This window comes from Mirounga angustirostris, unplaced genomic scaffold, assembly GCF_029215605.1.
Source record: "Mirounga angustirostris isolate CCGP_5_RB_7025 unplaced genomic scaffold, mMirAng1.0.hap1 SCAF_1, whole genome shotgun sequence".
Lineage (NCBI taxonomy): Eukaryota > Metazoa > Chordata > Mammalia > Carnivora > Phocidae > Mirounga > Mirounga angustirostris.
The window spans coordinates 125,127,025-125,152,710 of NW_026991709.1; the positions used below are offsets into that span (position 1 = coordinate 125,127,025).

Consider the following 25,686-nt stretch of genomic DNA (forward strand, 5'->3'; position numbering starts at 1 on the left):
AACTGACAGAATGGGAGAAGATACTTGCAAATGATGTATCAGATAAAAGGGCTAGTATCCAAAATCTATAAAGAACTTATCAAACTCAACACCCAAAAAACAAAATATCCAGCCAAGAAATGGGCAGAAGACATGAACAGACATTTCTCCAAAGAAGACATACAAATGGCCAACAGACACGTGAAAAAATGTTCAACATCACTCGGCATCAGGGAAATACAAATCAAAACCTCAATGAGATACTACTGTACACCAATAAGAAGAGCTAAAATTAACAAGTCAGGCATCAACAGATGTTGGAGAGGATGTGGAGAAAGGGGAACCCTCTTACACTGTTGGTGGGAATGCAAACTGGTGTAGCCACTTTGGAAAACAGTATGGAGGTTCCTCAAAAAGTTAAAAATAGAGCTACCCTATGACCCAATAATTGCATTACTAGGTATTTATCCAAAGGATACAAACAGTGATTCGAAGGAGCACATGCATCCCAGTGTTTATAGCAGCAATGTCCACAAGAGCCAAAATATGGGAAGAGCCCAGATGTCCACTGACAGATGAATGGATAAGTTAGAAGATGTAGTGTGTACACACACACACACACAGACACACACAGACACACACACCAGAATATTACTCAGCCATCAAAAAGAATGAAATCTTGCCATTTGCAACAATGTGGATGGAACTAGAGGGTATTATGCTAAGCAAAATAAGTCAGTCAAAGAAAGACAAATACCATACGATTTCACTCATATGTGGAATTTAAGAAACAAAACAGATGAACATAGGGGAAAGGAAAGAAAAATAAAATAAGATGAAAATACAGAGGGAGGCAAACCATAAGAGACACTGAACTCTAGGAAACAAACTGAGGGTTGCTGGAGGGGAGGGAGATGGAGGGATAGGGTAACTGGGTGATGGGCATTAAGGAAGGCACGTGATGTAATGAGCATTGGGTGTTATATCCAACTGATGAAGCACTAAATTCTACCTCTGAAACTAATAAAAAATAAATTTAAAAAATTCTAGCTAGTTAACACATAATTTAATATTGGTTTCAGGAGCAGAATTCAGTGATTCATCACTTACATATAACACCCAGTGCTCATCACAAGTGCCCTTCTTAATGCCCATCACCCAATTATCCCTTCCCCCCGCCCACCTCCCCTCCAGCAACCCTTAGTTTGTTCTCTATCTTTTAAGAGTTTATGGTTTGCCTCCCTCTCTTTTTTTCCCCCTTCCCCTATGTTCATCTGTTTTGTTTCTTAAATTCCACGTATGAGTGAAATCATGGTATTTGTCTTTCTCTGACTTATTTCGCTTAGCATAATACACTCTAGTTCCATCCATGTCATTGCAAATGGCAAGATTTCATTTTTTTGATGGCTGGGTAATATTCCACTGTCTATATATACACCACATCATCTTTATCCATTCAGTTGATGGACTTTTGGGCTAATTAGTTTCTCTTAAAAACATGCATACACATATTTCCCCAACTGTAGTAATTTTAAAACAAACCTCTAATAGTCTTTCAGATTCCCTCAATTTTTCTTCTTTTTGCCGCTGCTCTTGCATAACAGACATATTGGTTCCAACCAAGTCATTGACCCTCATGGTGAGGCGCTCTATTTCCAATTCATTGGCACAGATAGTGTCATTGGCCCGCTCCAGCTTACTGCTCAGGTGCTGAATTTCCGACTGGCTGGACAGCTCCACAGACTCTAATTTCTGTTTCCGATTGACAAGCTGAGCCTAGAAACACAGATTACCAATAGACAGAAGTGAAATAATAAAAGAACAATTGATGAATAAGGAAGACCAAAATAAAACTGAGTTTTACTTCCATAAAAATGTAAAGCATTAGCTCATTTATAATAACCCACTAATGACCCAAAAAAACAAAAAACCTCTCATGATAAAAACTGGGAATAGAAGGGAACTTTCTTAACTTGCTAAAGATGATCTAAAAAAACTGTACAGCTAAAATCATACTTAATAATGAGAAACTCAAAGCTTTCTCACTAAGATCAGGTACAAGTCAAGGATATCCCCTCTCACTACTCCTTTTTAATATCAACTGGATGTCCTTGCTAATGCAATAAGGCAAGAAAAGGAAATAAAAGGTATACAGATTGGGAAGGAAGACATAAAGCTGCCTTTGCTCAAGGATAACATGATCGTCTATGTAGAAAATTTGAAAGAATCAACAACAAAAAACGCTCCTGGAAGATTCCTCAAAAATTAAAAATAGAACCCTACCATCTATCAATCCCACTACTGGGTATTTATCCAACAAATACAAAAACACTAATTCAAAGGGACACATGCACCCCTATGTTTATAGCAGCATTATTTACAATAGCCAAGATATGGAAGCAGCCCAAGTGTCCATCAATTGATGAATGGATAAAGAAGAGGTGGTATACATACACAATGGAATATTACCTATAAAAAGGAATGAAATCATGCCATTTGCAATGACATGGATGGAGCTAGAAAGTATAATGCTAAGAGAAATAAGTCAGAGAAAGATTAATACTATATGATTTCATTCATAAGTGGAATTTAAGAAACAAAACAAAGGAGCAAAGGGAAAAAGAGAGAGGAAGAAACAGACTCTTAACTATAGAGAACAAACTGATGGTTACCAGAGGGGAGGTAGGTGGGTGGATGGGGATTAAGGAGTACTCTTGTTGTGATGAACACTGGATGTATGGAATTGTTGAATCACTATATTGTACACCTGAAACTAATATAACACTATATGTTAACTAACTGAAATTAAAATAAAAACTTAAAAAGAGAGAGAAGAAAAAAAATCCCTCCTAGAATTAATAAGCAATTACAGCAAAGTTGCAGAATGAAGGTTAATACACAAAGCTCACTTTTCTATATACCAATAATGAACATGTAGAATTTAAAACATGGCATAATTTACATTAACACCTGAAAAAATTAAATATCTAAGTATCAATATAACTACATAAGTACAAGATTTATTTAAGGGAAACTATAAAACTCTGATGAATTAAATCAAGGAACTAAATAAATGGGGAGATATTCCATGTTCATGGATAGGAGAACTCAATACTGTCAAGATGTCAGTTCTTCCCAATGTGATCTATGGATTCAACACAATCCCAATCAAGATCCCAGTAAATTATTTTATGGATATTGACAAACTGATTCTAAAGTTTATATGGAAAGGCAAAAGACTCAGATTAGCCAACACAATATTGAAGAAGAAGAAAAAAGTTGGAGGATGATGCTACCTGACTTCAAGATTTACTATAAAGCAATGATTATCTAGACAGCATAATACTGGTGAAAGAAAAGACAAACAATTCAATAGAACAGAATAGAGAGCCCAGAAATGGACCCCCATAAATAGAGTCAACCGATCTTTGACAAAGAAGGAAAGGCAATACAATGGAACAAAGACAGTCTCTTCAACAAACTGTCCTGGCAACTGGACATCCACAAGCAAAAAAATAAATCTAGACAAAAACCTTCTGCCCTTCATAAAAATTAATTCAAAATGGATCATAGGCCTAAATGTAAAATGCAAAACTATAAAACTCCTAGGAGATAGCACAGAAGAAAACCTAGATAACTTTGGGTATAGGAACGCCTTTTTAGATACAACACCAAAGACATGAGCCCTGAAAGAAATAACTGATCCTGAACTTGATTAAAATTAAAAACTTCCACTCTTTGAAAGACAATATCAAGAGAATGAGAAGACAAGCCAGGGGCTGGGAGAAAAATATTTGCAAAAGACAGACCTGATAAAGGACCATTAATAATAAGAATCTTAAAACCCAAGAATAAGGAAACAAACAATTCCATTAAAAAATGGGCCAAAGACCTGAAAAGGCATCTCACCAAAAAAGATACACAGATGACAAATAAACATATGAAAAGATGATCTACATCATATGTCATCGGGAAATGCATATTAATACAATAATTACACATCTATTAGAATGACCAAAATCTGGAACAGTGATAATACCAATTGCTGGTGAGGATGTGGAGCATCAAGAGCTTTCATACACTGCTGGTATGAATACAAAATGTTATAGACATTTTGGAAGACAACATGGTGTTCTCTTACAAAATTTAATATATTCTTAACATACGATCCAGCAATTGTGCTTCTTGCCAATTACCCAAAGGAGTTGAAAACATTATGTTCTCACAAAAACCTGCACATGTATGTTCACAGCAGTTTTATTCATAATTGCCAAAACTTGGAAGCAACCAAGATGTCCTCCAGTAAGTGAGTGGATAAATAAACTGTGGTACATCCAAACAATGGTATATCATTCAGTGCTAAAAACATGAGCTATCAAGACATGAAAAGACATGAAGGAACTTTAAATGCACATTAATAAGGGAAAGAAGCCTGTCTGAAAAGACTACCTACTGTATGATTCCAAGTATATGGCTTCCTGGAAAAGGCAAAACTATAGAGACAATAAAAATATCAGTGATTATGGGGATGCAGGGCAGGAGATGAAATGGCCGAGTACAGAGGAATTTTATGGCAGTGAAAATACTTGGTATGCTATTACAATGATGGATATATGTCATTATACATTTGTACAAACCCATATAGACCACACAATACCAAGAGTAATCCTAAACTAAACTATCATGTGTCAATGTAGGTTCATCCCTAGTAACAAACGTAGCATTCTGGTGAGCAATACTGAGAACGGAGGAGGCTGGGAGCACAAAGGAAATCTCTGTACCTCCCTCTCAATGTTGTTGCAAACATAAACTGTTCTTAAAAAATGAAATCTTAAAAAATTATATAATAAATATCTTGAGAAGAAGGGATAAGAAAGAATTGAGAAAGTAAAGGGATTCCTCAGGAGAAGAGATGGTGCCCACCCACTGCAAGAACAGCTGCATTATTCTACCCACTAGTGCAGAAGTTTAACTGCATCTGAGTCATCACATAGGAAAACTGGATTTCTCTCCTCTTTACCACATAGGAAATATAGGAACTATAATGCATTATTTTATTTATTATGGAAGCTCATAAATTAGGGTTTTTTCTTAATCACTAAACGTCTTAAATTTCCAGGTCAAATTTTCCTCTCTCCCCACCCCAGAATACGTTGCATGTAGTTAATTATTCTGTATTTTCAGATACATTACAAACATGCATATGCAGATGATTCAAACTGACCACAAAATGTTTAAATTTGGGGTGGAGGGAACTGGAGAATTTTGCTCCTTGAGGAAAAAGGTGCTTGGAGAAGAGGAAAGATTAGTTCTGTCATCAATATTTAGATACTCCTTGAGCTAAAAGACTTAACCAAATACAGTGCATCTCAAATTAGGGTCTTTCAATGATTTATCTACTGAGGTACATACGAATAAAACTGGTTAGTGGACTGTCTCACAGACCTATAGTATAAAGTTCCAGCAGACTTAGATAATTCCTAGGCTGTGTATCCCAGCAATCCTGGTTTTTAGTTCCCAACTTTCTAGTGTTCACAAATTTTAATCCTGTATCCAGATAGGTACTTCATCTAAATACCAAAGATAGACATGAATCATCTAAGTAAAACTTGCCTTATTATAAATATTTTTAAAAGGTAAAGGTATCCAATTTTATTTTTAGATATTTAAATGGAAATGTCTCTGGGAAATCAATCTGCCATGGATTAAAGATTTTATTGTATACTGTACAGAACCCAAATCCTATACTATGGTCATATAAAGTAGATGCTCAATAATGCCCATAAGCCAGAAGAATGCTGGAAGGAGAAAGGCAAAGAAACAGACAAATAGTGTTTGTATAAATTACAGATCAAGATTCCAGTGTAAAGAACCAAAATCTTTTTACCAGATTCCTATCATAGTCTGAAAAAAAAATATCAGATAGGTTTAGATCCGCAAGAATAACTGCCAAGCATGCAACTGTCTCCAAACTTTTAAAATATAATATATACTTTTTTTGTCCCAAGGGAAACTCATACAGAACCTTGTACAGAAAAAATAACTGAAGAGACTGGGTGAGGGTGAGGAGTAAAGGGCTGGAGCCCAACTTGCTGAACCTTTCTGACCCCACCTTAAACTGCACAGAAGCCCTGGGCCTTGGCAGAACACAGCTAGAAAGCCTCTGCCCAAATGGACACTCAGGCTGAAAGACAATACATAATGGCAAAACACTAGCATTATGTTTTTAACACTGCAGTAGCAGGTGCCTCGCCTTGGTGGCTCAGTTGGTTAAGCATCTGCCTTCAGCTCAGGTCATGATTTCAGGGTTCTGGGATCGAACCCCACGTCAGGCTCCCCGATGAGCAGGGAATCTACTTCTCTCTCTCCCTCTGCACCTAACACCGCTCTTGCTATCTCTCTCAAATAAATAAAATCTTTTAAAAAAACAAAAACACTGCAATAGCTATTTAATACTACTTAGTTCAAATCTGTAATCTTAAAGTAAACTCACCACTGAAGTTATAGTTTAACTAAGTTCAAGTTTAACCAGTGAGTCTAGATTTGATACTTAAAAACTAACCCAACTTCTTAGTTGTGAAGAATCAGGAACATAGCCTTCTTTTATTGACTCACTCTTTCAGTCACATACACATACAGTGTTTAAGCACAGTAGGAAGTACATAATCATTCCAGTACAAATTCTCTATTTTCATTGGCTGGAATTAATACACTCGGCCGGTGCGATCCAATAGGGCAGTCACTAGTGACGGGTGGCCACCGAGCACCTGAACTGCGGCTGGTCTGCACTGAGATGTACGCAAACTGTAAAATACACCCTGGATTTCAAATGCTCAGTTAAAAAAAAAGAAAGAATGTAAGTGCTGTAATGATATTTTTGGTATACTGAGTTAAATCTATGAATTTCACCTCTTTCTTTTTACCTTTTAAATGTGACTGCTAGAAATTTTTAAGTTACATATAACTCTCATTTTATTTCTATTGAACAGAACTACACCAGAATATTTCAAGAATACCTCTTCCAAGACTAACAGAAACAATCATATAACTACTTATAAAGTAACGATTATTTCTCTTAAATATCTGGCAATAGACGTATCTTAAGGCTAATATATTTTTGAACGCCCCCCCTTTATTTTTTGCAATAACCACTGCCATTAATTTTTTGAACTCAAAACCAGAACTTCCTCTTATTTTTTCTTAGGTTTTAAAAAATGTATTTTTTAAAAGTTAACATGTGCATAAGAGGAAACTGAAAAACACAAGAAGCAAAGAACAAAGTCATCCATAATCACAAGCAGTTTACAGTTTGACTTTTAGGTCCCATGTGTGTATCTACACAAGTAAGCATTTTAATGTAATTAAGATCATACAGTTATGTATCATGCTTTTTTACACACCATGAATATTTACCATTTCAAAATCCTCAAACTATGAGTATTTTGATAACCAAGAATACACTACACCAACTCCATCTGAAAGAAAAAAAAAAATGTAATCCTGCCTTTCTTGGCAACAAAAATTCCATAAAAGACAAAAATGGCAACGGCCTCTAGATAAAGATATTGGCAGAGTTACAATTACAATACTGCATTCTCTTAATGTTCAATTAAAACTGAGACATAAAGCAAAAAGAGTACACAATGTATATTGCTTCTAAAAGAATTCATTATCCAATTTATACTATTCAAATATTAGCAGGGAGGTATGTTTCCATTGAAACACTTAAAGTATTACTATAATACAACCAAAGAGACGCACACACATTAACAGTTATCATTAAAATGTAAATATGAACACATCCGCATACATCTCTCCCTCTATACTTCCTCCTGCCTCTCTGCAGAACTTCCTCTTATTAATCTAACATGTGACATTCTAACTATTCTGTTGGGATGGGTGGAATTATCTCAACAACACGACTCACAGTAGAGGTATTAAAAGTAAAGAAATAATTTAAAAGGCAATTTATGTCAGGGAGATGGGAATAAAAGCCGAGGTGGGCAACGGAAGTGTGAGAGTAGGGAAAGGGCTAGGGGCTGGGGTTGCGGTCAAATCGTTCTCTGGCTTTACAGTCCCTAATCCTAGTGCTTCAAGGGAACGGCTTTCCCAGATAGCGAGATTCCTGAGAACAATGTGATATGAAGCAACAAAGGCTTTTTATTTTCCAAAGGATCCCAGAATGAAGCTATGACCCTGGCAGGATCCATCTTTATCAACCTCCCCATCAGTGTCAACTCCAAATGAGTCAGTGCAGGCCACAGCCTTACAGCATTTCCACCAGGTAGCAGCCTGAAGAGCCCATTAAGAGACTGGCTCCCAGTGACACCCTCTTAACACTGTCATGTCTATGTCACCATAAACTTTAAACAGTCTGAGCCAGTTCAATTAACTCTGATAATTCTACCAAGACACAGATTAACATTTGAGTTAGGATCATCTTTTCTTCATAGGTTGTAACATGGAAAGGATGCTTTAAAAATATTATATTTATACTTATAAATATGTATATATAATTGAAAAGTGGATTTAAAACTAACTTGAATGATATCATATAGCTCATCTAAATATTTCAAAAGGAAAACATATATATTTAATGCAACCTCTATTTTTCTCACATCACATTTATCAACTAAATATTTTATACTCTGTGCTGGCTTAATATTTTAATTTTTTTAATGTTTTAATGTTCTCTAAGAATTCCCTTAATATCTCCTTTCAACACTTGTATATGGGCAAGAGGGAAAGTAGCAGGTGGATTCCTTGCCTTCTAAACAGAAAAAACCTTATGTTTTAGTGACTAAACCGATCCTTTTCTATGCATATATAACCATCATTCTATCATTGCATCTAATAATGTCACGTTGTTTAACAACTGTACTTCTTAATATAATACACTTTAATATTCGATAGAACATCACCCTCACTCTTTTAGAAAATGTTGCTTAGTACCATTCATTTATTCTTTCATAAAAATTTTAGAATCGCTCTGTCAAGTTCTCAAAATCTAACAGTCAATAAATTATGAGGATAACCATTCAGGAAAAAAACAAGTTTAGCCTATCAAATACCATATAATAATAATTTTCAGATCAAATATATAAAAAAGAAATTATAAAGCAGAAAAAATCTTGGCTTAGGTAAAGCTTTATAGTATGACACCAAAGATAGAAACCCTACAGAAAAAATTAAGAGAATTAAGCAATTCTAAATAATTGTTTATAAAACAATTGTGTTTCCATTAAAACTATTAGGCAAAAATTAAGGTAAACTAGGAAACACCCAGAACTGCAACAAAACAGCAAAGGGTTAATAATATAGTTAATATAGGAAGAGCTATTTCAAAAGTAAAATATAAATATCCTAGAAGAAAAGTGAGCAAAAGACACAAACAATTTATAAAAAAAGGAAATGTCTGCAAGTAGATGAAAAAATGACACAACCTAATTCATAATTAAAGAAATGTACATGAAAACAAATAATTATAACCACATTTTTCACCTTCCAGATCAACAAAGACAAGCTTAAAAGTAGGGGAAATTAAAAAAATAATAGTGCCCATAATTGGCAAAGTGTGAGGAAACGGACAATCCCAAATACTGCTGGTGAAAGTCTAGATCAACATAACTTTGGAGAGTACTTTGCAATATATATTAAAATCTTTAAGAATGTTCAACTACACTGGTACAGCAATTTCACTTCTAGGGCCACTTCCTAAGAATATAAATGGACACATATTCCTAGATGTTTATATAAAGACATTCACCCAAGCACTATTTGCAAGAGTAAAAAAGTAAAAAATTAAATGTTCTATAATAAGGGATTCAATACGTAAATTATGGTACATTTAATGGTAGACTGGACTTCTATGCAATCATTATGACTACACATTGGTTGACTTGTCATATTTAAAAAGGAAAATCTTAATCATGAAACTCAAAATATTGTATTATATAGTGCTTAGTGCATCTAAATAATAAGAAAATACTAAATGGCATAAAGAGAGAAATTGACAGTAATATATTTAATAGTAGGGGACTTTAACACCCTATTTACATCAATGAATAGATCATCCAGACAGAAAATCAATAAGGAAACACTGGCCTTAAATGACACATTAGACCAGATGGATTTAACAGATATAAACAAAACATGTCATCCAAAAACTGCAAAATACACACTCTTCTCAAGTGCACATGGAACATTCTCCAGGACAGATCACATGTTAGGCCACAAAACAAACCACAATAAATTCAGCAAGACTGAAATCATATCAAGCATCTTTTCTGACCACAACAATATGAAAAGAGAAATTGATTACAAGAAGAAAACTGGAAAAAACACAAACACATGGAAACTAAACAACATGTTACAAACAACTAAGAGGTCAACAAAAAAAATGAAAAAGGAAAAAAATACCTTGAGACAAATGAAAATGGAAACACAATGCAGCAAAAGTAGGTCTAAGAGGGAAGCTCATAAAGATAGAGGCCTACATCAAGAAACAAGAAAAATCTCAAATGAACAATCTAACTTTACACATAAAGGAAATAGGAAAAGAAGAACAAAGCCTAAAGTTAGTAGAAGGAAGAAAAAATAAATAAATAAATAAATAAATAAATAAATAAAGGAAATAAATGAAAGAGAGACTTAAAAAATAGAAAAAAAATTAAAAAATGAAACTAAAAACTGGTCCTTTGAAAAGATAGAGAAAACTGATAAATCTCTAGCCAGATAGATAAGAAAAAAAAGAGAGAACAAATAAATAAGAGAAGTTACAACTGACACCACAGAAATACAAAGGATCATAAAAGGCTACCACAAATAATTACATGCCAACAAACTGGAAAACCTTTAATGGATAAATTCCTAGAAACACACAACTTTCCAAGATTAAATCACACAGAAATAGAAAATCTGAATCAACTAATAACAAGTAATGAAACTGAATCAGTAATTTTAAAACTCCCAAAATATAAAAGTCCAGAACCAGACAGCTTTACAGGTAAATTCTATAAAACATTTAAAGAAGAGTTAGTACTGGGGCGCCTGGGTGGCTCAGTCAGTTAAGCATCTGACTTTGGCTCAGGTCGTGATCCTGGGGTCCTGGGATGGAGCCCCAAGTCAGGCTCTGCACACAGCAGGGAGTCTGCTTGTCCCTCTCCATCTCCCTCTGCCCTTCCCCCCCGCTCATGCTCTCTCTCAAATAAATAAAATCTTTAAAAAGGGGGAGGGGAGCGCCTGGGTGGCTCACTTGGTTAAGCATCTGCCTTCAGCTCAGGTCACGATCCCAGAGTCCTGGCAGATCAAGCCCCGCGTCGGGCTTCCTGCTCAGTGGAGACTGCTTCTCCCTCTCCCACTCCCCCTGCTTGTGTTCCCTCTCTCGCTGTGTCTCTCCCTGTCAAACAAATAAATAAAATCTTAAAAAAAAAAAAAAGGTACCTATCCTTCTCAAATTATTCTAAAATACTGAAGAGTAAGGAAAGCTTCCAAACTCATGAGGCCAGCATTACCCTAATATCAAAACCAAAGACACCACAAAAAAGAAAACTATAAACTAATATCCCTGATGAACACAGCTATGAAAAATCCTCAAAAGAATATTAGCAAACTGAATTCAACAATACATTAAAAGGATCATGATCAAGTAGGATTTATTCCAGGAATATAAGGATGGTTCAACATCTGCAAATCAATGTGATACACCACAAAATGAAAGATAAAAATCATATGATCACCTCCATACTTGCAGAAAAAGCATCTGACAATTCATCATCCATTATGATAAAAACTCTTAACAAACTGGATATAGAGGGAATATACTTCAACATAATAAATGACAAATCCACACCTAACTTCACACTCAACAAGCTGATAGCTTTTCCTCAAGATCAAGATCAAGAATAAGAGAAGGATGCCCACACTCACCACTTTTCTTCAACAAAGTATTGGAAGTCCTGGCCACAGCAATTAGGCAAGAAAAAGAAATAAAAGGATATCAATATTGGAAAGGAAAAAGTAAAACCATCAAAATTTGCAGATGGCATACCATATAGAAAGCCCTAAGACTACAGAAAAAAACTGTTAGAACTAATAAATGAATTCAGTGAAGCAGCAGCATACAAAATTAACATACTAACATATTAGTGTATTTCTGTACACTAATAATGAGCTATCAGAAAATTGCAATTACAAAATGATTGCAATTACATTTGCATCAAAAAGAAAAAAACACCTAGGAATAAATTTAACCAAGGAGGTGAAAGATTTGTCCACTGAAAACCATAAGACATTGACGAAGGAAATTGAAAACAACACAAATAAATAAGATATTCCATGCTTATGAACTGGTTAGCTCACTCAGTTAAGCATCTGCCTTCAGCTCAGGTCATGATCCCATTAGAGGGGATCATGGGAAGATTAATTAGAAGAATTAATAGTTAAAATGCCTATACTACCCAAAGCAATCTACAAATTCAGTGCAATCCCCATCAAAATATAAGTGGCATTTTCCATAGAACTATAACAAAGAATCCTAATGTTTGAATGGAACTACAAAAGATCCCAAGTTGCCAAAGCAATACTGAGAAAGAACAAAGCTGGAGGTATTGTGCCTCCTAATTTCAAACTATACCACAAAGTTATAGTAATTAACACAGTGTGGTACCAGTATGAAAACAGACATATATTAATGGACTAGAATAAAGACCAGAAATAAGCCCACACTTATATCGTCAATTAATCTATAACAAAGAGACAGAATAAACAATGGGGAAAAAGAGTCTCTTCAGTAAATGATGGGGAAACTAGCTACATGCAAAAGAGTATTAGGTCACTACCTTACACTATATACAAAATTCAAAATGGATTAACTACTTGAACATAAGAACTGAAACCACAAGGCTCCTAGAAGAAAACACAGGCAGTAAGCTCTTTGACATCAGTCATAGCAGTATTTTTTTGGACCAGTATCCTGTGGCAAGGGCAACAAAAGTTAAAATAAACAAACGGAATTACATCAAACTGAAAAGGTTTTGCATGATAAAAGAAACTGTAAACAAAACAAAAAGGCAATCTACTGAATGGGAAAAGATTCCTGCAAGTCATACATCTGATAAGGGGTTAAAATCCCAAACATATAAAGAACATACACAAATTAATATCAAAAAAACTAAACCTGATTTAAAAATGGGTAGAAGACATGAACAGACATTTTTCCAAAGACATACAGATGGCCAACAGACACATGAAAAGATGCTCAGCATCACTCATCATCAGGGAGATGCAAATCAGAACCACAATGACATATCACCTCACACCAGTCAAAATGGCCAGTATCAAAAAGACAAAATAGCGAAAGTATTGGTGAGGATGGGAGAAAAGGGAGATCTTATACAATGTTGATGGGATTGTAAATTGGTGCAGCCACCATAGAAAACAGTCTGGAGGCTCCTCAAAAAATTAAAAATAGAACTATCATATGATGCAGTAATCCCACTTCTGGGTATTTATCTGAAGAAAAAAATACCAACTCAGAGAGATACCCACACCCCTATGTTCACTGCCTCACTGTTTTAAATAGTCAAAATATAGAAACAACCCAAGTGTCCATTAATAAATAAATGGATAAAGAAGATGTGGGTATGGGTGCCAGTGTGTGTTTGTATTCGATTATAATGGAATATTACTCTGTCATAAAAAAAAAGAATGAAATCTTGCCACTTGTGACAACATGGATGGACCTAGAAGGCATTACACCTAGTGAAATAGGTCAGACAGAGAAAGACAAATACTGTATGATTTCACCTATATGTGGAATCTAGAAACCGAACATATTCCCCCCCAACACACAACAGTGTTTTTCTAGTAAATGTACATGACTGCAATGTACACTGCATAGAAGCATAGAAAAAGTTGGAAGAAATTTACACCAAAACGTTAATCATGATAGATCTCTAAGCTATGGAATTATGGGTGATTTTATTTAATTCTTGTCTCATTGACATTTTCTCATTTTTCTAAAATGAACATGTATTCTGTAACTTTAATAGCTGATGAAAAGAACTTGGACAAACATAGGACTCAAAGATTGAGAAGTTATTGTGAAGTCCACTTGCAGATGTTAAAAAATATATAAGAAAAAAGTTGATATCAAGTTTTTAAAAACTGGGGGAAGTGTGGATGTTGATCTCCATTTATCTAATCTCCCAGATTTTCTCCCTTGACTGTTCAGTGGTGACTCACAGATCACCAAAATGTAACATGTCAACCTTGACTGGATTCCAATTTGAACATCCAACTGTACAAAGACATAATTTCAGACAACTGGGGAAGTCTGAACAGACTGAATATTAAATTATGTTAATAAATTATTTATTCTGTTATAATTTGTTGAAGTCCTTATCTGTTGGGAAACATGACAATTTCTGTGATTTGCTTTGTAATATTCCAGCCAAAGGTAAAAAGTGGGGAAGGATGAAACAAGACTGGCAAAATGAGTTTGTTCGGTACAGCCTTAGCTTTGCAAGTAGAACAAGTTCTAGAGCTCTGTTATGCAACAACATGCACAGAGTTAACATTAATATACTCTTTAAAATGGTTAAGATGGTAAATTTTAATGTGTTTTCTACCACAAAAAAAAAAAAAAGGCGTAGCAAAATGATGGTAGCTGTTAATGCTGGGTAACAGCTATCCAAAAATTTATTTAAAAGTTGTTTTTTTTAATGATGAGCATACAGCACTGCCACATACTGAATCATAGAAAGATTTAATTTTGTTTAGTTTGCTAAGGGGGAAAGAGAAATATAGTATCGGTAATATTTTTTGAGTTAAGCAGGGAAAACAAATGTTGGCTTTTTAAAGGCTTCTTATTCTGGCCTATTTCAATCATGGTAAACAAAAATCTCACTTTTACTAGCAATGAAGTTTAATTATGCAAAGCAATCACAACAGTAATTTGAAAAAAGGATTTGCATCAATAATAAGCACACTCCACAGATGAGTAATTGAGAACTAAAAAGTAGGACTTGATTTTCTTTTTTTTCCAATCTGAAGGCTACAATTAGAGTATAACAATATCTTATAGCTATTTATGTTTGCACAGTGCTTTAGCATTCAGGTCAAAAAAACCGTGGTCTAGACATCCAGGATTTTATTGGCCCACTCTGACTGCATAGCTTGCTGTAGCCTAGTAAATAATTTTCTTCCTTGAGGTCGCTGTGGGCCCCCCTGCCATCCTGAGTGGAGTCACTCACAGCAGAGCCATTCACGGTACTTTACTGGCCAGCTGATATTTCAGGAGAATGATTACAAGCCAAAACATTACTGAGAGTTAAAGCAGCAAATAATGCAGATTGTTTTTGTTTTTTTTAATTTTTAAAGCTTCCCTTCAGCTCTTTCAACTTATCGAGTAATTCCCTCATTCTATAAAACTGAGATAACTACTAACCTTGACAGATTATCATGATATTAAACAGACAACATAGAACCACATATTCTAGATAACTGCCATCTAGAAGAAGCATTGAGACTGTGTCTAGCACACAACAGATGGTCACAAATATTTATTCCCCTCTATGTTCATTTCCTTTTATGTTCTTGGTTTTTAATTGAAAAAGCAAACATAGGGGTGCCTGGGTGGCTCAGTTGGTTAAAGCAACTGCCTTCGGCTCAGGTCATGATCCTGGAGTCCCTGGATGGAGTCCCGCATCAGGCTCCCTGCTCGGCGGGGAGTCTGCTTCTCCCTCTGACCCTCCCCCCTCTCATGTGCTCTCTCTCATTCTCTCTCTCTCAAATAAAATAAAATCTTAAAAAAAAAAAAAAAGCAAACATAGTATGTTCTAAGAAGAAATATCCCTAAATTGATATTTTTTGGTTCTGCTTAAGTCACCAGTTCTTCATTTAAAAAAAGATTTTTTTTAATTTTATTATGTTATGTCACCATACAATACATCATTAGTTTTTGATGTAGTGATCCACAATTCATTGTTTCCGTATAACACCCAGTGCTCCATGCAGTACGTGCCCTCCTTAATACCCATCACTGGGCTAACCCATCACCGCACCACCCACCCCTCTAAAACCCTCAGATTATTTCTCAGAGTCCATAGTCTCTCATGGCTCATCTCTCACTCAGATTTCCGCCCCCCCCCTTCATTTTTCCCTTCCTTCTCCTAATGTCCTCCATGCTATTCCTTATGTTCCACAAATAAGTGAAATCATATGATAATTGACTTTCTCTGCTTGACTTATTTCACTTAAGCATAATCTCCTCCAGTCCCATGTTGATGTAAAAGTTGGGTATTCATCCTAGTAAGGTAGTATCTCAATGTGGTTTTGATTTGAATTTCCCCGATGGCTAATGATGATGAACATTTTTTCATGTGTCTATTAGCCATTTGTATGTCTTCTTCGGAAAAGTGTCTGTTCATGTCTTCTGTCCATTTTTTGAACTGATTATTTGTTTTTTGGGTGTTGAGTTTGAGAAGTTCTTTATAAATCTTGGATACCAGCTCTTTATCAGTAGTGTCATTTGCAAGTATCTTCTCCCATTCTTTAACTAGAGTTCTAAAAAGTGTTTCTGTTACCACAGAGATAATTGCTTTTAGTCAGTACACTTATCAATGCAATGTGAATCTCTTGGTACCTGTAGGCCAACAGGCAGCCAGGCTGAAGCTCCCTGGCTGAGGCATCTCGGCCAAGGTACCCCAGTTACTAGAAATGGAGCAAGACACAGAAGTGGAGCCAAGGCAAAAGCCAGAAACAGCCAGACTAGTAAGCCAGAGACCCAAAGAAATGGAAAGGGAGACAGAAAAAACCAAAGTAGAAAGAGAGAGAAAGGGAGGGACAGAAGGGCAGAAAAAGGGAAGACCAAGATCAGGAGAGTGACATGAGTGTGAGGGTGGAGTGAGCAAGACAGAGAGGGCAAGAGAGAGCACGAGAGAGGAGCGAGCAAGCAAACGAGCGCGTGGCACGAAGACATGCGTGGACGCGACTGTGGACATGAGTGAGCAAACGGGGACTACATTAAGCTAGTGCCAATGCCATCAAGACTTCTCCGCCTCTCATTATTTTAAATGGCTTAAACCAACCTGAATTATCTCTGATTGTTCAGCCAAAGCCTTCCTCTGTGCCTCCAGAGAAGACACCTGTTGCTGATAAATCAAGCGTTGCTTCTCCCAGTCCAGTGATTTCTGACGAAATTCCTGAAGAGGCAATTAAGGTACTTAACTTGTAAGTGCTTCCCCCTTGTAGTCCCTGCTTCCCAGATTCACTTTTAATTTTTTCCCCTCCTCCCTGGGTACACACACACCTTTCTCCCCAGCAGGAGCCCCATTACTCACTTAGCTGATAGAATTGTAGAGCAATACTAAATTCCTGACATACTGTGCCTCTGGATATCTGTCTTCCTAAATTTAACACACTAATGGTGAAGAGTATGAAACACAGATGCTAAATCCTAGGTTCGTGATGATTTTCATAGATTTGCTGCCACCTAAAGGTTGTTATCATTGTTAGTGATTTTTCAGAAAACTGATCTTAAGAGAACTAAAATCTCAAAATATGATTATGGGGAGATCCCACTACCCAAATTCTTGATATCCAAACCCAGAAATTGAACAGATCAAATAAATTTTCAGATGAGTCCCTGGGTAGCCCAATTCTTACTTCTAGTATCTGAAATTCAGGAACAAAATAAATTCAGATAATGTAATACCCTTTGATATCCAAATTTTTACTATCTCAACAGAACTGCAAAGACTTGAATACAAGGGGATATCTGTACTAAATTCTAACAGATATTTCTAACCCAAAGCCAAGCAGTCAAATTTAATGATGGTTCACTTCCAGTTGATAAGAAAATGAGCCCAATATTTATGAAAATGGGGCAAATCAAAGGGATTTCTATCGCTGTCCTCCAGGATCCTCAACTCCAGCAGTCTCAAACTAGTTTGGGATAATCACTGTTAACCAGCTTTCTGAAAGTCACTCACTCATTCATTCTCCAAAAATGCCAGGAACTGTTCTAAGTGGTGAGGCTACAATAGTTAACAAAACAAAAAGTCAAGCCCAACTCAACTGGCAATAGGCAACATATTCATTGTATAATACATTAGATGATCATACCTGTTTTGCAGAAAATGGAGCAGAGTGCTCAGAGATGGGGGTTGCAATTTTAAAAAGGGATGGCATTTAAGTAAACTCCCAGGGAAATGGGGATGAAGTTATACTATTCTGGGAAGGGAAAGGCAAGTACAAAGGCTTGAAGTGGAAGCATCCTGGTACATTTAAGGGTAAGCAAGAAGGCTGGTGTGGCTCAAATGGAATAAAGGGAAAAGCAGGTAAAGAAAGGTCAGTTAACAAGGAGTGAGACTATGTAGGTCATCAGGATAACTTTGGCTTTTAAGAGAAGGTACTGGAAGGTTTCTGTAAAGGAGAGGACATGCTTTGACTTAACAGAATCATTCTGGCTGCTGTGTGGAAAAAAGAGAAGTCGAGGGTCACGCTAAGGCTTTCAGCTTGAAAAGTTGAGGAATGGGGTTGCCATTAAACAGGAATGGTGTTGGGAGATGGGGAAGAGGAAACCAGGAAGTTTATTTTGGACATGTCAAGTTTGACACGGGTTTAGACATTAAGGTGGAGCTGTGAAACAGCTGAAACAGGCAGTTGGAAATTATTCTGTAGTAAAAAGGACAAATCAAGACTGGATATATATATATATGTGGGAATTATCAACATATATACAGTGCTAAAAACTATGAGACTGAATGATATCACTAAGGGAGTGAGCATAGATACAAAAAAGAAGAGGTCCAATGATACAACACCTAGGGTATTCCAATGTTAAAAGGTTGGGGAGCAAAAGAGACTGTGAAGGAGTAGCTAACAAGGTAGGAGAAAGCCCAGGAAAGCGTGGTTGTTCTCTAAGTCAAATCAAGAAAATGTTTTAAGGTGGAACTCATTGGTGACCTACATGTAAATAGCTTCCAGAGAGTGACGGGGCAAAATCTTTACTGAGTGGATGCAAGAAAATGGACAAAAAGGAACTGGAGACAGGTACAGATGCCTAAAGCAGTTTAGTTATAAAATGAAGGAAAAAAATGGGGCAGCATCCAGAGGAAGAGAGAGGTCAAGAGAGGATATTTAAGAGGGGAGAAATCTGGGTGGAAAACATCCAGTAGGGAGGAAGGGAGGAAGCAGAAAAGAGAATGGCTGGAGCCATGTCTTAGGTAGGGGCTGGGAAGAGTATGGACAGTTCCACCAGCAGGAAGGCAGAGTATATGGACACAGATGCAAATAGTTGGGCAGACCTAGTGTTGGAAGTCTGTGAAAATTCTCTTCTTATTGCTTCCATTTGCTCAATGAAATGGAAAGCAAGATCATCACCCAATGGCGAGAATGTGGGGGAAAGTGTTGAAAGTTTGAGAAAAGAGAAAGTATAAAACAGACACTATGGCAAGTAGCAAAGTGAGGGGAAATGTAGTATGATTCTAGAAAGCATGAGAAACTCTTTGAGGTTAGTGACCATGAATTTAAAATGAGGCCAATCAGCATGATTATGTTTTTCTCCAGTCATGTTCTGTTAAACATGGCAAGTAGAGAGCGGGCAGAAAGCTGGATTTAACTAGAGTTATGGTTTTGCCAAGCAAATATGATGAAGGAAGAAAGGGACACAAGAGTTGAAGGGGAATGTAAGGAATGTAACCACGGTATTTAAGCTGTGTAAGGACTGATGCGTGAGGACATGAGGTAGCTATCCAGCAGTGAAAAGGTGTCAGAATTCAATCACTTGGGGATGGGGTCAAGTGATTACTGACAGTCAAGAGATTAGTGAGACTAAAGGGAATGAGCTGAAAAGAGAAGGATGGTAGTTACAGAATGAGATGATTAAAAATGTGATTCCAGGAAGGTTGTAAGTTTGGTAATGATGACACCCAAGGAATGGCAGTGGGAATGGGTAGATGAGACAAGGAGATCAGGATGTCCGTGGAGGACACCTAGGAATTCAAAGAGCAGGGTATTATAAGCATCATCCCTGTGGATACTGAAGTCCTCACGAATTATGACAAGTGTAACACTGGAGAGAGTGACAATGCCCTGGGAGCTGAAACCTCTGGGCCAGGAAGTAACTCGGGGATCAGAAGATGGCTACTTTGGTTGTATGTATACTGGTTGGGGGGTACAGGCTGATGACACGAAAATCAAAGATGAGGTTCTGAGGTAGAAATAAAAGAGAATGATAATGAGTGGCAAGAGGAAGATGAGGGGTTTGGGAGAAAAAAGCGCAGATGTCACAGAAGATGGCTGGAGAGAAAGCGGTAGCATAGCCCTCGGAGTCTAAGCTCTTCAGATGGATCAAAACAATAAGATGTAAAAGAACATTAAATACAGAAATTACAATGCTAAGTTGTAATAATGGCATTTTTGTGGGTGAAAGGTCACCCTGACAAATTGTAAGCAATCATAGAGATGTTGAACGGTGTTTCTCAAATTGCAATCAGCCAGGGGAGGTGGATAAAATGCATATTCCTAGGTCCCATGTCATACTACTGGAGCAGAATCTCTGACAGCCTAAACAGGACCTCAGGGAGTCTTAGGTACACTGGAGAACCAATGGCATGGACAGAGGAGGGGAGGGGCAGATGCAAGGGAAAAGAGTGACAGCCCTGCACTGTTGCTTCAGCCACCTTGGGCAGTGTTAACTCGCCGCCTCTGGTAAGTCATGTGGGAATCAACATACACAATAACCACAGAGTTATTCAGCCTTAATAAAAACAAAGTCAGCAAAGAGGGGGGTAAATGGCTTACTACATCTAAATGGGAACTGAGGATAAACAACCTGATATGCACAGTACTCTGTACAAAAAGCCATGTACTTTCAACATTTACTAAGCCCCAACTCTGTTAGGTGATAAATAAGACAAGGACACTGCCCATGGAGGACTGCTAGGAACTGGTGGTCAATATTTCTCAATATTGGCATTCTGGGTACAATAATTCTTCCTGTGTGGAATGGTCCTGGGCATGTTTAGTGTCCCTAGTTCCTATCCCCTCAACACCAGTTTCACTCCCAGTCATTTGAACAACCAAAGCAATGTCTCCATATATTTCCAGATGCCCTCAAAGGGTGGTACTGCCCTACTGAGAACTACTGAGAACGAGTAACCCCATCAACCCCAGGAGACCAGGTGATGACAGGATGTACCTCTGAAATAGCTCCAGGGCAGTCCTGGAGATGGCAGAAAATTGGTTTCAGAACTAGTACTATTAGAAATAGCACCTTCCTACAGTGAGGTTGACAACCACTATGAAGAAATTATTACTATGAACATACCTCTATTTTTCCAGTTAACCTCTCAATTTCAGACCGATCTTCCCTGTGATTTTTGGCATTTCCTCTGAAGTCCCTTATATGCTTTTTCTGTAGTTTTTCATAGCTTCTCTTCAGTCTGCCTAACTGTAGACACAGTTATTTCTAGACTTAAAATTTAAGAATTTGTAAACAGTGGTGGTGGAACAAATTGGTATCATGAAAGCAAGAGCAGTGCTAAACAGTACTATCGAAAATAGACTGAGCATGTTAGATTTGCAAATTAAAACAATTCAAACCTGCATATAAAAAATAAACACTAGAAGAGAAAGATACTGCATTGAAGAAAAAAATTGAGGGAAAGATACTCTTTAAACAAAACTTTATTATTACAGTGGCCTTGCACTTAAGGATCCCATAAACTAACCCATGATAAAAGCAGCAAATACAAACTCCTTTCCTCTGTGGTTCTTGAGCCATTCTCCTGTGGAACACTGATATTCAATAAGCAGGAGAGGAGTTTTTTGGAATAAAGTAAAAAAAAAAAAAGCAGTTTTTTTTCCCAATCTGAAGAATAATATTGAGTTGCTAGAATTCTTACTTTTCTTATTTATCCCAAAATGCCTCTGAATATATTGGATTCTCCATTATTTAAAATCTAGTAACTGATTTAACTCAAAATTAAGATATTTAATATAGGTTCCTGGTATCAATATTTCATAGTATTATACAAAAACAGCTTATTTCTTTCAGGTACTCAACTGAGAAACACATTTTAGAATCCCTGTTTGGATAGTACCAAACGTATAATTCGACAAGTCTCTTTTGCCTGAATTTAAAGAACAGAGAAATAGATTTCTACTCCTGTATCTCCCATGGATTATATACTTCCCACTTTATCAAGCAGAAACAGGCACATTAACAAAATTCTAATGGTTAAAGAGACAGAATTATACAACACATAATAGAATTAAAATCTCACTTCTTCATGTAGTTTCTTTAACTCCTGCTTATAGTCCATGGCCATCTCTTGTTTGACTTTTTCATGTTCGTCTACCTGTTGATGCAACATTACAACCTAGAAGCAAAAAGGTGGTAGTATTTTTCATTATTGGCATTGAAACAATATCCCTGAAACATAAAAATAGGAAATAATCTTTGTGCTTTTCCATAAAAACAAGTTCTCAACTATATATTGTAATACCCCACTTCTTAGGAAGTCAAACATCTAATTATTTAATAACCTTTCTAAAATTTCTAGGTTTAGATGAAAACTTGCTCTGTTGGATTTATTCTCCCCAACATTTTTTATTAAAAAAAAACTCATAAAAAAATTAAGATATACAACATTATAACAACCTTGGAAACGAAGATACTGAACAAAAAATCAGTGAAGCTTCAAGAAAAAAATTATATAAATTAAAGTACAAAATAGTAATGTCAGATGGAAAGACCACAAGAGACTTGAAACTGCTTAACCATTTACCTCACTTCAGAGAAATCAGTTCCACCAACCAGAGTAAGGACATTATCCTAACCCATTTTTCAATGGTTTGATACCAGCCACAGCTGGTTCATGACCAGCCCTCACCTCCATCAATATCCATTAGTCTTTCTCTACGTCTCTCCATAACTGGTTAGAATTTCATCTATTAATAAGTGAGGAGGGAGAGGGAGAATGGGGAACACTAGGTAATAATCACAATACAGAATGGCAATTTCAAAAACAAAACAAATGAGAAACAGATCTTAAAACTTCTCATCATTCACCTATATGTGGAATCTAAAAAACAAAACAAACAAACAAAACAAAACAGAAACAGATTCATAAATACAGAGAACTGGTAGTTGCCAGAAGTGAGGAAGGCAGGGGGATGGGCAAAATAGATGAAGGGAATTAAGAGCTACAAACTTTCAATTATAAAATAAGTAACTCTCAAGGATAAAAAGTACAACATAGAGAATATAGTCAATAATACTATAATAACTTTGTATGGTGACAGATGGTAACTATACTTATGGTGAGCATTTCGTAATGTATATAAATAACAAATCACTACGTTGTATACCTGAAACTAATATAATATTGTATGTATTAATTTAAAATAAATTAAAAACTATCAATCACCAAATACCTTAGCACTCATATTCTAATAAGTAATATCAATAAAGGAGAAAATAGAGGCATCTAAATCTTTGGGGCAATAAAAGTTCTCATCACACACACAAAAGTTTTGTAAGTACATATGGTGACAGATGGTAACTAGACTTACTGTGGTGATCACTTCACAATAAATACAAAAGCTGAATCATTACATTGTACACCTGAAACTAATATGGTTTACCTCAATTAAAAAAAAAAAAACAAACAAAAAACAGAAGTGGCGCCTGGGTGGCTCAGTCGTTAAGCACCTGCCTTCGGCTCAGGTCATCCCAGGGTCCTGGGATTTAGCCCCACATCGGGCTCCTTGCTCAGCAGGAAGCCTGCTTCTCCCTCTCCCACTCCCCCTGCTTATGTTCCCTCTCTCGCTGTGTCTCTGTCAAATACATAAATAAAATCTTTTAAAAAAAGAAAAAAGACTTCTAAAAAAAAAAAAAAACAAAATTCTTATAAGAACAATTCAATTTTGCTGTATCTTTATAAACACCAAATAATTGAGTTTAATTATTTTTACCCAATTGGACAATCTTCATCTTTTAATTAGGCTATTGTATGCAATTACATTTAATAGACCTACAAGGTACCCCCCATTATCTGAAAGTAGAGTGTTCCTATGAAACCTTTTGCAAGTCAAAATGGCTACAGCAAAGAAGCAATGATCATTTCATAAAAGTAAAAATCTTCTTCAGATTTCTTTCAGCTAGCGAAAACAAGTACTGATAAGTCTTTCGTAAAAGCAAAGTGGTGTAAGGCGACCTTTCAGATAGCAGGAGAACCTCCATCTGGATTTAAATCTCTCATCTTATTAAGTGCAATGTGTACTTAATAAGCTATATGATCCATTTTTCTCACTTTTCTTGCCTTCTTTGGAAATGATAACTTCTTATCATTTCATTTTTCTCCTGGATTGTAAAATATATACTCCAATAATATATCAATATATACTTTTAACAGTTCTCTCGAGATTAAAACATGGGTTTGCAACTTAACAAATGTATTGTTAATTAGTCATTTTACCCATTCCCAGGCAACCCAAGGACTTCAGAAATACTTTAATTCCATTTATCCCCCAGCCAGACTTAAATGCCATTATAATTCTACATTTGTTAAACTGAAAAGGCCTACTGTTGTTATATACAGTCAATATTCACTTAGATTTACCCAAGTCTTTACTGTTGCCTTTCATTTCTTCCTTTATCTCTTGACCTTCCATCTGAGATCATTTTCCTTCTGCCTGAAGAATATGTAGTATTTCCTTGGTGTGGGTCTGCCAATGACAAATTCTCTGAATTTTTATTGATCTGAAAATGTCTTTATTTCATCTTTACTCTGGGTATAGATTTTTGGTTTGGCAGGGGGGAAAAAGTCATTTCTTTGTAAGGATCATTCTATTGTCTTCTGGCTTTCACTGTTTTAGCAGACAGCTGTTTGGAGCTGTTTGTAGATAATCTTTTTTTCTTGTTAATCTTTTTTTTCCTTGATTGTTTTTCAGACTTCCTTTCTTTTTAGCTTTCAACCTAGGTAAATATTTCTTTTTATTTATCTTGCTTGAGATTCTCAGACTCCTTAAATACATGGCCTTCTTCACTTTTGGCAAAATCTTAAGTTAATTTATCTTCAAATATTGCTTCTGCCCATTCGCACTTTTTTCTCCTTCAGGGATTCTAAGTTGCATCACTGCATTTTCTTTCTCTTATCTTTCCTTTGTATTTTCCATCATTTGTCCATGTTTTATTCTAAACATTTTCTTTTGACCTATCTTCAAGTTCATTAATTATATTTTAATCTTTAAGGCCTTAATTTCAGTTACTTTACTTTTCAATTTATAATTTCCATTCATTTCACTTTTTTTATGGTTTTCCACTCTTTCTTAAAGTTCTCAATCTTATCTTTTATCCCCTTGACCACAATGAACATAGCTATTGCAAAGTAGGAGCATGGTAATGCCAGTATCTAGATTTGCCATGGGTCTGTTTCTATCTTCTGTTGCTTCTGCCTTTTTGCATTTTTGTTGTTTGTCCTTCTGTGTCAGGGGTTACTTTCTGAGTGGGTATCAAGCATTGTATTTGCAAAATTATTTGAAGAAATAATTTAAGCCCCAGAATGGTGTTTTTTTCCTCCCTGTGGAGAAAATTTAAGCTTGCTTTTTCCAGGTTCCTGGAAGCCTTTGCACTTTGGAGATGCCTAGGGACAGTGGCACTCTAAGATCACCTTATGCTGATTTCAGAAATTTCAA

At 36.1% G+C, this 25,686-nt stretch overlaps 1 protein-coding gene across 14 annotated transcripts in view; it reads right to left on the bottom strand.

The window, feature by feature from the left end:
• The window catches only part of CEP63 (centrosomal protein 63), a 57,495-nt gene that overhangs the window by 15,637 nt on the left and 16,172 nt on the right, over nucleotides 1–25,686 (bottom strand). For 10 of the 14 annotated variants that reach the window (XR_010410424.1, XM_064587470.1, XM_045903735.3 and 7 more), the window contains exons 4-7: nucleotides 22,272–22,367; nucleotides 21,314–21,436; nucleotides 17,070–17,183; nucleotides 1,522–1,755 (exon numbers count right to left, since the gene is read on the bottom strand). Coding sequence is in view for 13 of the 14 variants with exons in the window: in XM_064587470.1 (XP_064443540.1) it covers nucleotides 1,522–1,755; nucleotides 17,070–17,183; nucleotides 21,314–21,436; nucleotides 22,272–22,367 (567 nt within the window). In the remaining variant the exon portion in view is untranslated. Of the gene's footprint in view, nucleotides 1–1,521; nucleotides 1,756–7,392; nucleotides 7,863–17,069; nucleotides 17,184–21,313; nucleotides 21,437–22,271; nucleotides 22,368–25,686 lie in introns of those variants that run through there. The other 4 variants (XM_064587454.1, XM_064587456.1, XM_045903743.3 and 1 more) reach the window with 4 other exon arrangements.